The 15096-nt window shown below is 43.1% G+C and overlaps 1 protein-coding gene and 1 long non-coding RNA gene across 2 annotated transcripts; both read left to right on the forward strand.

Moving 5' to 3' along the window:
- Positions 1–8784: 8784 nt before the first annotated feature.
- On the forward strand, positions 8785–11613 carry LOC145538820 (uncharacterized). Its single transcript, XR_014077261.1, has 3 exons — positions 8785–9259; positions 9878–10033; positions 11426–11613. It is a non-coding gene; the product is annotated as an uncharacterized LOC145538820 (long non-coding RNA).
- A 40-nt stretch (positions 11614–11653) lies between these two features.
- Positions 11654–12172, forward strand: LOC145539614 (ribosomal biogenesis factor-like). Its single transcript, XM_081573657.1, has 3 exons — positions 11654–11657; positions 11874–11992; positions 12110–12172. The coding sequence occupies exons 1-3, from the start codon at positions 11654–11656 to the stop codon at positions 12170–12172; spliced, it is 186 nt and encodes a 61-aa protein (XP_081429783.1).
- Positions 12173–15096: the final 2924 nt, after the last annotated feature.

The raw sequence follows: 15096 nt of genomic DNA on the forward strand, positions 1-15096 counted from the left end.
ACAGTGTCTGTTGCATGCAGAATGAGTAATGCAAAGAAGCACACTTGGGGAGTTAGAGCCAGGATCTCCAGTTCTGCTCTTTGCTGTCAAATCTGGAGTGTAGAAGCGTCCTTGAGGGCTGGCTCGCATCTCTTGTAGCCTCCCGATTTGTGATTCTGTATTGCAGTTGTCAGTATGCCCATTCTAAGAGAACAGAAGCAAGTCCTTCCTGCCCCAGACATCCAGTAAATTGTCTCTGCTCCCTAAAATGTTCACTTGTAATGGTAATAAATGATAACACAAGTGAAAAAACTGAATAAAAGTCGAATTGTCACTAAGATTGTAATTTAGGTGTTTTTCTTCTCATGGTATACACATTTTCTACTCCCATATCTTTTGTGTCTACCAATCGGTTGATTATTTCCAAATTGTGATTCCTAGCTCCAACATTCTCTCCTAGGAGAGAAGCAGCATAGTTCTCAGATATGTTCTCAGACATATTTTTTAACTGTCTATTGGTCAATGTCCTAGAGCCGCTGAAACACAATGTGCCCTAAAGTGAACTCATCCTTTGGCCTAGCTGGTTTCTCTCCCTGTTTGGCTATCACTATTTATGGCATGCCTCCTTCCCTCGCAGGCTCCACCCCCTCACATTCAATTGGTCACTCATCCCCACTGAGTCTAACTCAAAAATGTTTCTTGAATCCAAACCTACTCACAATCCTTGATAACAGTGCCCTGGGTCTAGACCTCTTTAACTCACATCTGCATCATTTCAGTAGCTTCTTAAACTGGGATCCCTACCTCCAAAGTAGATTCCACCCAGAAGCTATGGACATCCTTCTAAAATATCTATTGGGTCATCTCACTCCCTGCTTACAGCCCTTTCGTGGCTTGCCATTGCCTCTTACCTGGATCAGCAGCTTAAAACCAGGTTCAGTATGTTCAGGGTTCCTAAGGACTGTCTGGTGGGATTCTGGGCACTCCATCCCCTCCCTATCTGCAGCAATTCCACTTTTAAATATTTTATACATTGAGGTTCTCTAGAGAATTTCTTTTGAGAAAGGCAGCTGCTACCCTTCAAAAGAACTTAGAAAACCAACGATCCTGATGGATGTGTGGAGACAAGCCAGTTTGTTGGCAAATAACACCACAGCTCTCGCTTTAATCTAGACGCAAGCTGGCTCAGCAGGAAGACCTATAAGACTTCCAGTGAAAACCAATGCTAATGTGCAGCTGGAAATGAACATTTTTCATACCAGCAAGGCTGTAACCCTGACTGTGCAGGTTAGAATTCTCCATCGTGAATGGGTGCTCTGGGCCCCTCCCAACCATGCTGCTTCCTCCAGAACACAACCCATGCTGCATCCAGCACTGGCCTGGCCAAGCACATCTCTCCATGGGATGGTGAGAATCTAGGGGACCATGTACCTTTTTCTTTGAACCTGCTCCTTATGTCATGGCATTTGTACCCATTGCCCACCCAACCACAACAAAGACAAGTTCAGTGTCAAGCAGTACACAGGTCTCCAAGGAGATCTAGATGAAAGCAAGGAGCTGGTCAGTTCCCAGCTGGAGGAGAGGGTCCAGATGCCTCTTTCAGTCTAATCTTGTCTCCAGATTCTTTTCACTGTTACCTCCCATACTTCAACACATGATCCACAGTGGGTTTCAACCCTAAACACAGAGCAAATGCTCCCCACTATGTACTCCCTTCATTGGAGGGTTCCCTTGCTTGGACTGACCTCCCAACCACGCCCCCTCCAAACCTCCCCATCTCAAAAGCACAATTTGAGCTCCTCTCCTCTGTGAAGCCTCCACCTCTTCCTCTGAACACATAGTCCCAAGTGTTACATATGTCTACAATATCCACTGGCTTCATGATACTTCTTTATTGTGAATTTAGGATTTCTGTCTTGTTTCCCTGACTTTGATACAAACTCCTTGAGACAGGGGTCATAGGTTATTCCAAAAAGTATATGCCCAATGCATAGAAAGGGGCTCAGTAAATATTTGCTTAAGGAAGGAAGGAAGAGAAGGAAAGAAGAAAAGAAAGCAATAAACCTACCATATTGGTGATTCTCTAGGCACTGCCTTCTGAGGGTTTCTTGTTTCCCTCTTCTTTGTTAAACTAAGCTTTATAATAATGTCACTGGTAGAACTTTGCAGTCTCCCAAAGAGATTAAAGGAACTCTGGCTTCTTCTCTCCCTTCCCACTGCTTTTTCCAATGCTACCCAGATACTAATCAAGACTGGGGGGCAGGCGGCAGGGTGGAGAGACCTACAGCAGAGACTGTGAAGGGAGACACATCTGAGTTGGGGCCAAGTGTTCAAAGGATTCAGTGGGAGAAATGGGGCCAGCTTCCCTCTTGCAGATGTGTCTATGGGAGCAGAGAACAATCCAGTGTGCCCAGCAGTGGAGCGGCTGGGTCCTCCTCTGAAACTGGCAGCTCACCCCAGGCCCAAATCTTAGCCACCTCACTCTCACGTATGGTGTTTCCCATTCGGCCTTGGGTTCTCCACTCCTGGCCACAGACAGCACAGCCACTCCATCCCGGCCTTTCACCTTGGGGACCGGGCCTGGCCACGCAGTGAACGGGCGCCTCCCCCACTCCTCCTGGCCTCAGCACGTGACAGGGAGGGGGTTTCCTTCGGGGCCTTAGCCGGGAATTCTTCTCTTGCTCCATGTCAGCTGGCTGCTGCGGGGGAGTCTTCGGTGGTTTCATTTCCCTCGTTTGGAATGTAGATTTTAAGAACCAAAAATCAAGAACAGAAGGAGGAGAGGCCTGCACCCACACTGGTACCACTCAACCCCTCACGATGCCGGTCCTGGAAGAGGTTAGGGGTCAAAGCAAAGAGACTGAAGGCAAGCGAAGCTGACGTGGCTGAGGGTCCTTCTGGGCGCGTTTTACTGCTATTCTCTAACCTTCTGGGCAAGGGGGTGGGTCTCCAGTCCTGAGGTCAGTTCCTCATGCTTCCTGTTGCCCAGGAAGAGGGGAACTTAATCAGTTCATAAAACTCTCCCAGGATAACGAGCTCATGGCCTCCCCCAGCCACTAATTCCAGTGGCTGATGTCTGGGGGCACCCTGCCTCTTCCTTTTCTGGAGACACTGACCATATCAACATATGATAAAGATTTCATATTGTACAAAGATAACAAGATACTTATAGAAGTATAATGTCAGTGCCAGGGCGGGACCAGCAGTAAGACATTGAGAGAGAGGGGCACACACAGCTATGGTCCAGTTCAGGGCAGAATGGAGGAGAATCACGGAAAACCAGGAACAAGGTGCTGGGAGAGTCATGGGAGGAAGAGATTGCAAGGAAAGCTTCCTGGAAGAGGTGGCCTCCAAACTGAATCCCTGAGAGACAGGACCGGGCATGAAGTCAAAGAGCGATGAAGAGATAAGGAAGACGATGATTAGATGATGAGACAAGGCCAGGTCAAGCAGAGACTGTAGGAGTGACAATGATATCGCCTGTGTCCTCACGGGACTTTGTTCATGGTTCTGTCAAGTGCTGCGCAGGGGGTTTCATCATTTACACACCACAGTCTGCCCTTGCCCCAGGGCAGTGAGCCCTGGCAGACTGGGACTAGGTTTATTCACATTTTCACGTTTCCCCAGCAATACCTAGTCTAGCATCTAGTAGGTGCTCAGTGAAGGTTTCGTAAGTGAATTAAGCTTAGAGCAGTTGGAGAGGTTGAGGACTTGGGAAACCTGCTGGTCACTGAGAAATCATTTTTTCATAATTGACAAATCTAAATCCCTATCCTTACCATGGGCTCTTGGCCCTGCATGATCTGGTCACATCTCTGCTCCCATGTATTTCATATCACCTTCCTCATCATTTACTCCACTCAAAGCACTGCTTTGATGACTGCAGTCATCGTTGCAGTCCATTTAAACCAAGCAGCCTTCTGTCTTTGCCATTTTTCTCTTTTCTAGGTCCAGAATGCTCTCCCCCTCCCTTAGATATCCAAATAGTTCACTCCTTAACCTCCTTGCAGCCTCTGCTCAAATGTCACCTCCCTCAAAGAGGACTTCCCTGATCATACCATCTAAAATGGCGTACACACGCTCCATCACTTTCCCCTTAATATTTTTTTCAGAACATTTTTCATTCATGTCACTGCCTGATATCTTATTATATATTTACTTGCCGATTGTCTGCCTCCCCAAATAGACCGTATGTGTGCTTCTAAGGAAAAGAAACTTGTTTCCTAGCTATTGTATGCCAGTGCCTTGAACGGAGCCTGATACATACTGGGTGCTTACAAATTTATGTTGACTATATGAATGAATGAAAAAACAATCTTAAAAAGAACAGTTGTGGCAGAGTCATGGGGTCAGGAGCCAGGTTGCCACATGTTGGTTAATTAGTGACAAGTTATGAAAATAAGCCCAGGGAGAGACAAATGCTCTTTCAAGAATTAAGGTCACACATAGAAAATAAACTTATTGTTACCAAAGGGGAAAGAATGGAGGAGGGATAAATTAGGAGTTTGGAATTAACATATATATACTACTGTATATAAAATAGATAAACAACAAGGACATACTGTATAGCACAGGGAATTACATTCAATATGTTGTAATAATCTATGGTGGAAAAGAATCTGAAAAAGAATAGATATATATAATGTGGAAATCAAAAAATGATACAAATGGACATATTTACAAAACAGAAATAGATTCACAGACAGAGAACAGATTTACAGTTATCAAAGGGAATAACAGGGGTGTGGGGGAAATAAATTAGGAGTCTGGGATTAACATGTACAAACTACTACAGATAAAATAGGTAAACAACAAGGACCTACTGTATAGCACAGGGAGCTATACTCAAGTATCTTGTAATAACCAATAATGGAAAAGAATCTGAAAAAGAATTTATATACATATATATAAAACTGAATCCCTTTGTTGTACAGTTGATACTAACACAACATTGTAAACTAACTATATTTCAATTTTAAAAAGGAAAAATATATATATACATATAAAACTGAATCATTGTACTGGTACCTGAAACTAACACAACATTGTACATTAGCCATACTTAAATAAAAATAAATTAAATTTTAAAAGAATTAAGGTCATAAAGGGAAGGATCAGTATGTGAACACCTTTGATAAACTGTGATGTGCCATATAAATATATCTATTTCCTTGGCAGAACAGGCTAGGGAGAGATGAGTGGAGATGGGATCAAGTCTCTAAAAGGGGGTTAACCTTGGCAAAGTGGCGAACCCTCTGCATGTGGCAGATATTAAGGCAATGCGACAGGGAGAGGGAAAGACAGACCCAGAAGGACCGTTGGTCATCCTTGTTCGTAAGAACCCACTTGTGAAACAGTGGGCAACATGTGGGGGACTCGGTCTGCACTACTGCATAATGGCAGTGGGCAACCCTCACCAGGTGAAGGAGAAAGACACCTTCACACAAAGCCCGCAGTCATAGCTACCTTCCATCCAGGTACATACACTGTCCCTCAGCGACTCCATTAAGTAGGTACAAATGGTCTCATCCTGGAATGTGAAGTCAAGTGGGCCTTAGGAAGCATCACTACAAACAAAGCTAGTGGAGGTGATGGAATTCCAGTTGAGCTATTTCAAATCCTGAAAGATGATGCTGTAAAAGTGCTACACTCAATATGCCAGCAAATATGGAAAACTCAGCAGTGGCCACAGGAATGGAAAATGTCAGTTTTCATTCCAGTCCCAAAGAAAGGCAATGCCAAAGATTGCTCAAACTACTGCACAATTGCACTCATCTCACACACTATTAAAGTAATGCTTAAGATTCTCCAACCCAGGCTTCAGCAATACATGAACTCTTAAATTCCAGATGTTCAAGCTGGTTTTAGAAAAGGCAGAGGAACCAGAGATCAAATTGCCAACATCCGCTGGATCATCGAAAAAGCAAGGGAGTTCCAGAAAAACATCTATTTCTGCTTTATTGACTATGCCAAAGCCTTTGACTGTGTGGATCACAATAAACTGTGGAAAATTCTGAAAGAGATGGGAATACCAGACCACCTGACCTGTCTCTTGAGAAACCTATATGCAGGTCAGGAATCAGCAGTTAGAACTGGACATGGAACAACAGACTGGTTCCAAATAGGAAAAGGAGTATGTCAAGGCTGTATATTGTCACCCTGCTTACTTAACTTCTATGCAGAGTACATCATAAGAAACACTGGGCTGGAGGAAGCACAAGCTGGAATCAAGATTGCCAGGAGAAATATCAATAACTTCAGATATGCAGATGACACCACCCTTATGGCAGAAAGCGAAGAAGAACTAAAGAGCCTCTTGATGAAAGTGAAAGAAGAGAGTGAAAAAGTTGACTTAAAGCTCAACATTCAGAAAACTAAGATCACAGCATCCGGTCCCATCACTTCATGAGAAATGGATGGGGAAACAGTAGAAACAGTGGCTGACTTTGTTTTTATGGGCTCCAAAATCACTGCTGATGGTGATTGCAGCCATGAAATTAAAAGATGCTTACTCCTTGGAAGGAAAGTTATGACCAACCTAGACAGAATATTAAAAAGCAGAGACATTACTTTGCCAACAAAGGTCCGTCTAGTCAAGGCTCTGGTTTTTCCAGTGGTCATGTATGGATGTGAGAGTTGGACTACAAAGAAAGCTGAGCACCGAAGAATTGATGCTTTTGAACTGTGGTGTTGGAGAAGACTATTGAGAGTCCCTTGGACTGCAAGGAGGTCCAACCAGTCCATCCTAAAGAAAATCAGTTCTGAGTGTTCATTGGAAGGACTGATGTTGAAGCTGAACTCCAATACTTTGGCCACCTGATGCGAACAGCTGACTCATTTGAAAAGACCCTGATGCTGGGAAAGATTGAGGGCAGGAGGAGAAGGGAACAACAGACGATGAGATGGTTGGATGGTATCATTGACTCGATGGACATGGGTTTGGGTAGACTCCAGGAGTTGGTGATGGACAGGGAGGCCTGGCATGCTGCAGTTCATGGGGTCGCAAAGAGTGGGACATGACTGAGCGACTGAAATGAACTGAACTGAACTGAACTGGTCTCAACTTACCAAAAATAAAATTGGGCTCAGATTGATTGCACAGTAGAGAATGTCAGTACCAACTTGTTTTTAGTAATAGCTACGGCTTTGGTTTGTTTTAAATTTCTGATTATAAAAGTATTACATAGATGCTGAAAAGTCTAAAAAGAAGAAAATCAACCACAGAGACAGCTCACTGTTAACATGGTGTATTGCAGGTCAAGCATTTTTTCATGAATGTGCTATATGCTTTCAAAAAAATCAATGTTGAGGGCTTCCCTGATGCCTCAGTGGTAAATAATCCACCTGCCAATGCAGGAGACACGGGTTGGATCCCTGATCCAGGAAGATCCCACATGCCGTGGAGCAACATAAGCATCTTGGTCACAATTATTGAGCCTGTGCTCTAGAGCCCGGGAACCACAATTACTGAAACCTGTGTGCCTAGAGCCTGTGCTCTGCAACAAGAGAAGCCACTGCAATGAGAAGCCCTCATTCACTGCAACTAGAGAAAAGCCTGAGCAGCAACAAAGATCCAGCACAGCCAAAAATAAATAAATAAAATTTTTTAAAAAGTTGAAATCAGATTCCACATGCTCTTTTGTAAGTTTACATACATAATCTATAACAATACATTGAAATTGCTTTCCTATGTCCCTAAATTTTCATGGACATGATTTTGATTAGCTCTATATTATAGTCACTTGGATTATCCAGTTCTATTCAGTTAATTATCCAGTTCTATTTTGTATGGCATTACAGTACCTAAAATTTGGGGACCAGAAGTGTTTCAAAAATCACAATTTTTCATGGTTACATGGCATATATACCATATATTACATAATTCCTCCAATGGGATCTAGAAATACATCCTCAAATCAACACTAACATTTTGGCCATAAACCTAAGTAAGTATTCACATTAAGTGGACAAAAGATAAAGTGAACAAAATAGGCTTTTCTCGGTTAAGGCCAGGTTTTGCAACCAAATGAGTTTGTGTTAAATTCACCAAAAAACCTTCAATTTTCAGAGCTTTTTGGCTTTCAGAATTGTGCACCTGTATCAGAATTGAAGCTGGACGGTGCCGCAGCATGGCCATGTTTCCCAACAGCTGTGATATTCTAGAATGGCAGCAGGATGAAAGACATAGCCATAAGGCAAGGTTCTGGAGGCAAAAGAAGCGAAAAGATGGTGGTGGGTTTCCTGGATCAGAGAGAGCTGCAGGCCTGGAGGTAGAAGCTGGGTCCTGAGGATCTTGTAGAGAAGTGCCTGGGGGAGAAGGAGGCCTGGGTGACTGACATCAGAGAGGCCTTGGCAGTGAGGCAAGGTGCAAACTGTCAGAGTGCAGGCCCAAAGCCCCTCAATACATTTCTCATCCACCTACCCCCAGAAGCTCTACATGTCAGTGATAAGACTACAAAGGAGCCCCCTGGGTCTCCTGAGACTCTGGGAGGGAGGGAAGAAGGGTGGAAGGCTCAGGAGCAGCGGCTGTGGGAGAAGCAGCACTAGCTTGTTGATTTGATAGAGGCCGAGGGCAGTGGGCCCCGTTCTCCTTCCTGTGCTGGTGTCAAGTGTGGTTTGCTGTCAAGTGGTAGCAGGTTTAGCCACAGTCAAGGCAGGTAGCGGGGCGAGGCCCTCCGAGAGTGAGAGCAAGAGGCCCTGAATCTGACAGGTTATTTGCTAGAGCTGCTTTCAGCAGGGGAGCAGAATGAATGGTGGGGACTGGGGTTCTGGGTGGTGCAAGGCATGCTGGGAAGTGTGGGTTTTAACTGGCAGTTGGGCAGTTTAGCCACAAGCAGGGGGCAGGGCGGGGTCAACAGAGTCGGTTGGGGGAGTGCAGGGAGGCTGGTAAGACGGAAACAGGATGGAGCAACCTTTTTTTTCCCCTCACCCCATCAAACCAGAGGAACCCTGACCTATCTGACCAACTGTTATCAGGCAGGCAATGAGTTCAGGAGCTGGGTATAGAGCCTCCACCACTCTGAAGGAGTCTCTTCCTCTCTATTGCTTCTTGCCAAAGTTACCAACGTCAGTCGCACCAGTGAGGCAATTCCCACACACATCTTGCAAATTCCCTCCTACAGGACTCTACTCTCCTCTGCCAGGTTATCATCACTACCTTATTGGAGATTTCACTAATGATCACCTCCTCAGAACCTGTCCCAATTAATCCTCCCCTATCCAGTGTACCATCTCTACTGATGTAAAATGCCTCTAATTCTTCCGGAAGTCAGATTTCCAGGTAACAGAATTACCCAAACACAGCAGAAAGCTGTCTCCAAGCCCAGACACCTCATTCATGGGAGAAGCTGAGTACTCTGGGCCTCTGCCTAGAGTAATCAATCATAAATACTTACAGCTCTGAGAACAGAGGTGATAGCAGAGAGAGTAAGAGAAAAAGATATACATGAATATATAAGGACATGCTCTTCTAAGTGCCTTTTAGTTCTCTCTGATAGCATCACCTTGCCTTTTCAAAAATAATTTATTTTTGCCTGTGCTGGGTCTTCATTGCTCCATTTCTCTAGTGGCTGCGAAAGTGGGGGCTACTCTCTAGTTGTGGTGTGAGGGCTTCTCTTGTGGATCATGGGCTCTAGGGCCTGCGGGCTTCAGTAGTTGAAGCAAGTGGACTAGGTAGTTGTGGCTCTCAAGCTCTAGATCACAGGATCAATAGTACAGGCTTAGCTGCTCCTGTTGGATGTGGGATATTCCCAGACCAGGGGTTGAACCTGTGTTTCCTGCATTGGCAGGTGGATTCTCTACCACTGAGCCACCAGGGAAGCCCTCGCCTTGCCTTTTAATATAGATCCGACAGTTCTGCATGGGTCTATAAACTCATGAAAGCTCCTCTTTTTCACAGTGAACCTCAGTCGTTGATGCTCATAAGAAGGCTCTAAACCATCAAGAGTAACATATAAAGAATTCTTGAAGTGAAGTCGCTCAGTCGTGTCTGACTCTTTGTAACCCCATGGACTGTAGCCAAGGCTCCTCTGTCCATGGAATTTTCCAGGCAAGAGTACTGGAGTGGGTTGCCATTTCCTTCTCCAGGGGATCTTCCAGCTCAGTAATTAAAAGAAAAAAATCCAATTATAAAATGGGCAAAGGATATGAACATACATTTCTCCAGAAGATAAACAAATGTGTGATAAGCACGAGAAGACACTCAACATCATTTGTCATCAGGGAAATGTAACTCATAACCACAATCAGATACTACTTCACACCCACAAAGATGGCTAACATGAAAAAAGACAAATAACAAGTACTGGCAAAGATGGAGAGAAATCAGGATCCTCACACACCACCGATGGGAATGTAAACTGATGCAGAAACTTTGGAAAACAGTTTGACAGCTCCTCATGGAGTTAGCATAAGTAAGTGAAAGTTGCTCAGTCGTGTCCGACTCTTTGCAACCCCATGGATCATACAGTCCATGGAATTCTCTAGGCCAGAATACTAGAAGAAGTAGCCTTTCCCTTCTCCAGGGGATCTTCCCAACCCAGGGATCGAACCCAGGTCTCCCACATTGCAGGCAGATTCTTCACCAACTGAGCTACCAGGGAAATCAGCTATTTCATTCCTAGGGACTCCCGCAGAATGCAAACATATGTCCACAATAAAACCTTCATACAAATATTCATCACACCATTGTTCATGATAGTCATTAAGTGGGAACAACCCAAATATCCACTGAGGAATAAACGAATAAACAAAATACAATATATCCACACAATGAAATGCTGTGTTCTGTGTTCACTCAGTCACAACCGACTGTGACTTCATGGACTCTAGCCGGTCAGACTCCTCTGCCCATGGAATTTCCAAGCAAGATTACTGGATCAGGGTGCCATTTCCTGCTCCACAGGACTTTCCCAACCCAGGGATCAAACGCAAGTCTCTTGTGTCTCCTGCATCGGCAGGCAGATTCTTTACCACTAGAGCCACCTGGGAAGCCCCCAATGCAATGCTACTCAGCCATAAAAAAGAATGAAGTACTGATTCATGCTACAACATGAATGAACCTTGAAAACATTATACAAAGTGAAAGAAGTCACTCATGAAAGACCACATGTTATGATTCTTTTTATGTGAAATGACCAGAATAGGCAAATCTATAGAAACAGAAAGATTAGTAGTTACCTAAGTCTGGGGATTTGGGGAAAGTTGAGGAGAGACTGCTAGTGGGTATGGAGTTTCCTTTTGAAATGATGACAGTGTCCTAAAATGGTTTGTGGTGATGGTTGCACAACTCTGTTAATAAGCTTTTAAAAAGACATTGAATCATATATTTAATACGTGTTTAGTATATGAGTGATGCTGGGCTTCCCAGGTGGCTCATTGGTAAAGAGTCTGCGTGCCAATGCAGCACACGCAGGTTCGATCACTGGGTCAGGAAGATCCCCTGGAGAAGGAAATGGCAACCCAATAGGATATTCTTGAGTGGGAAACCCCATGGAGAGAGGAAGCTGGTGGGCTACAGTCAATGGGGTCGCAAAAGAGTCAGACATGACTTAGTGATTAAACAGCAACAAAAATATGAGTCATAGCTCAACAGATCTTTTGTATAAAATAAATAAAACTAGAAAAAAAAAAAAACCAGAATCTATAGTCTCCATTTCTTGTATAAGAATCTTGTATGAGTTAAGAATTTTTTAGGAAATTCCCTGGCAGGCCCATAGTCAGGATTCAGTGTTTTCACTGCCATGGCCCAGGTTCAGTCCCTGGTTAGGGAACTTAGATCCTGCAAGCTGCACAGTGGGGAAAAAAGCAAAAAAATTAGCCTGGATCTTGTGTGTACAGATGGCATCACCTGGAACTTGAGAAGCTACAGGAGAGTATCGGAGGCCTGACAATAGCCAAGAACAAACCAGGAGGGCAGAAGTCCAGGAATGTATTCCATATAGCCAGTCAAAAAACCTTTAACGTTAAAAATAAAGCAAAACCAGTTACCACTAACCTTAAGAAGATAAACATTGTAAATGATGAAAATGCTAACAGAGTGAATAAATCTTCTGTAAACATACAAAAGGAACTTGCAAACTTCTCAGAAGGCCTTTCCCTTGAACCTTCGCAGAAATAGCTGATTTCTCAGCAGTGTCATGAAAACGTACTAGTTAATGTTGATGAAGCTACAAGATTAATGCCTCAGTTGTAATACACTGGTAATGCATCAAAAAGGTGAATAACTTAAATGTTTTATACAAAAAATCAGAATTTAAAAAATTAATCCTTAAACTGATACTTTCCAGTTATCTGGAAAATACATTTATGTAAAACACTGTGTTTCCTGACTACTGCACTCTAAAGCAGATGGGATATAAGAGCGAATATCAGCATCTTAAGTCTTGAAAAGATTATACTAAGTGACAGAGTGACATAAAATTTTAACCATACTCTCTTGAATTTGAGCATAGCTTCCCTTTGTAGCTTTAGAGTGTTTCATATATATATATATACATATATATGATATATATTTAGCTTTTTGAAGTAAAACGATTTCAGTATTATTGAACCCTCCCTTTAACACCTGTTTATTTTTTTTAATTTTATTTATTTTATAAATTTTATTTACTTTTGACTGTAATGGGTCTTCCATGCTGCATGGGCTTTTTTCTAGTTGTGACAAGCAGGAGCTACTCTTCTAGCTTCTTGTTGCAGTGGCCTCTCTTGTTGCAGTCACAGGCTCTAAGGTTCGCAGGCTCAGTAGTCATGGTTCCCAGGCTCTAGAGCACAGGCTGAGTGGTTGTGGTGCATGGGCTTATTGCTTCACAACATATGGGGTCTTCCCGACCAGGGATCAAACTTAAGTCTCCTTCACTGGAAGGCTGATACTTTACCACTGAGTCAGCAGGGAAGCCCTAACACCTGTTTAAATGTTTTTAAATGTTTTAAAGATTTTGAAGTTATAGATTTCTTATTTAAAATACAATTATTTGAGAATACCCTGGAGGCCCAGTGGTCGGGACTCTGTGCTTCTAATGCTGAGGCCCAGGTTTAATTCCTGGTCGGGGAGCTAAGATCCCACAAGAAGATCATGAATATATATTAATGACATTATTATTGCATGTTAATTATTACATTGTAAGTATAATGTAAAGACAAATATAAGTATACAAATACATATACGTTTATATAAATTAAATATGTAAATTAATTGTATATTTCAGAACATTTTGGGCAGCTGGTATTCCTTGTTAAAGAGAAAGGGGCCCTCATCCTTTTAAGAGCAGAAATAACTCCCTTCTTCTGTTTGGGTAAAAGAGGATTCTGCACCTAGAACTTGGTTCTGTGATAGTCAATATTTGCTGGGCTATTTTGGGGCTATTTTTTGCTTAGTATCCAAACTCCCTTTCTGTTTAGGGGAACATTTTCTTGCACGGTCTTGGTAGGAAACAGAGCCATATCCCTTGGAAATTAGAACACAACTGCATGGTCCAGGCTCAACCATCTGAATTTTCACCAAGAACCATGGATCTGGAGCAAGTGATGTAAAGAAACTGACTGTTCCAGGGTTGACAACCGTACCTTGTGGTATCTGGAGCAGTAGTGGCCACAGAGCCAGGGACAGGGTTCTGCACCACAGTGATGCAGCCTTCCAACCAGGCTGTCGCTGTGGCATGACTGTGGCTGTGGTTACAGCTGCCTACCTCACTCTGGTGCTGCCCATTTGCTCTTCTGGATGGCCAGCCTTCACATTTGCATCCACCTTCAATCCTTCCAAGAACTTCGTTCCTGCTCAAGTGAGCCAGAATCAGTTTCTATTGCCTGCAGTCAGGAACTCTAACTCATTTTCCAAATAGGAAAAGAAAATACAGAAAAACTCTTAAAGTTGAAAAAGGTGATGGGCAAAGGAGAGAAGCAGAGGCATAAAGGAGACATTGGGGCTTCACTGATAGCTCAGTTGTTAAAGAATATGCCTGCAATGCAGGAGACCCTGGTTTGATTCCTGGGTCAGGAAGATCCGCTGGAAAAGGGATAGGCTACCCACTCCAGTTTCTTGGGCTTCCCTTGTGGCTCAGCTGGTAAAGAATCCGCCTGCAATGCGGGAGAGCTGGGTTCAATCCCTGGGTTGGGAAGATCCCCTAGAGAAGGGAATGGCAACCTACTACAGTATTCTTTCCTGGAAAATTCCATGAACAGAGGAACCTGGTGGGCTACAGTTCATGGGATTGCAAAGAGTCAGACACAACTGAGTGACTAACAACCAACAAGGAGATATTGGGATTTGGAAAGGCAAAATAGGCTTTTTTTCTGGAATTAGCATAAAGCAGTGACAACAACAAGTCTTGTTAGAGTAAGACATTACCTGTAGCTGTGAGCAAAGCTGCTGAATTCCCAGGGAAACCAGGACTGCAATTCAATTGGCACAAGTCAAAAATTATAACCCACCATCCTAGAAGGATGTCACTCAAGTGGCATGCTGTGCTGTGCTGAGTTGCTCAGTTGTGTCTAACTCTTTGCAATCCCAAGGACTGTAGCCTGCTAGCCTCCTCTGTCCATGGGAATTCTCTAGGTAAGAATACTGGAGTGGGTAGCCAATCCCTTTTCCAGGGGATCTTCCCAACCCAGGAATTGAACCAAGGTCTCCTGCATTGCAGATGGACTCTTTACCAGCTGAGCTACTCAGGAAGCCCCACTCAAGGAACAGAGTGATAGAATTATTTTCAGAGACAGTAGTGTCTTTTATTCTGAGATGACGTTTTTTGATGAGTATACTTTAGGATAAGTTAGACCTGGAAACACATAAAAGAACAGGAGTAAAATGTAGACCCCAAACTTGATAATAATACAGGAAAAACTGAAATATTTGAAACATGTAAAAAATATAGTGAAAAAATTAATAACCAATAAATTTTTATAGGTTAAATAATGTGAAACCAAATTTTAGAAATAAGAATTGAGAGAGCTAGTTTATGATTATGTGATAGAAATGTTTATAGTTTGGATTATAATTACAACTTAAGCTATTCTGAAACTACAATTCTATATAAATTTAATAACAAATACTATAATTGGAATTGTTAACAGAAAAATAATACTCTTTAATATACTCTCTATAGTGGTTTATAGGTTAAATTT

This window comes from Giraffa tippelskirchi, chromosome 2 (genome assembly GCF_054371585.1).
Source record: "Giraffa tippelskirchi isolate mGirTip1 chromosome 2, T2T-mGirTip1v1.2.pri, whole genome shotgun sequence".
Lineage (NCBI taxonomy): Eukaryota > Metazoa > Chordata > Mammalia > Artiodactyla > Giraffidae > Giraffa > Giraffa tippelskirchi.

What these genes read in the sequence shown, in the direction of transcription:
- LOC145539614 (XM_081573657.1), top strand. An exon ending in ACCTTAAGAAGATAAACATT is followed by an intron (nt 11,993 to 12,109) that starts GTAAATGATGAA and finishes CTGATTTCTCAG; the next exon opens with CAGTGTCATGAAAACGTACT.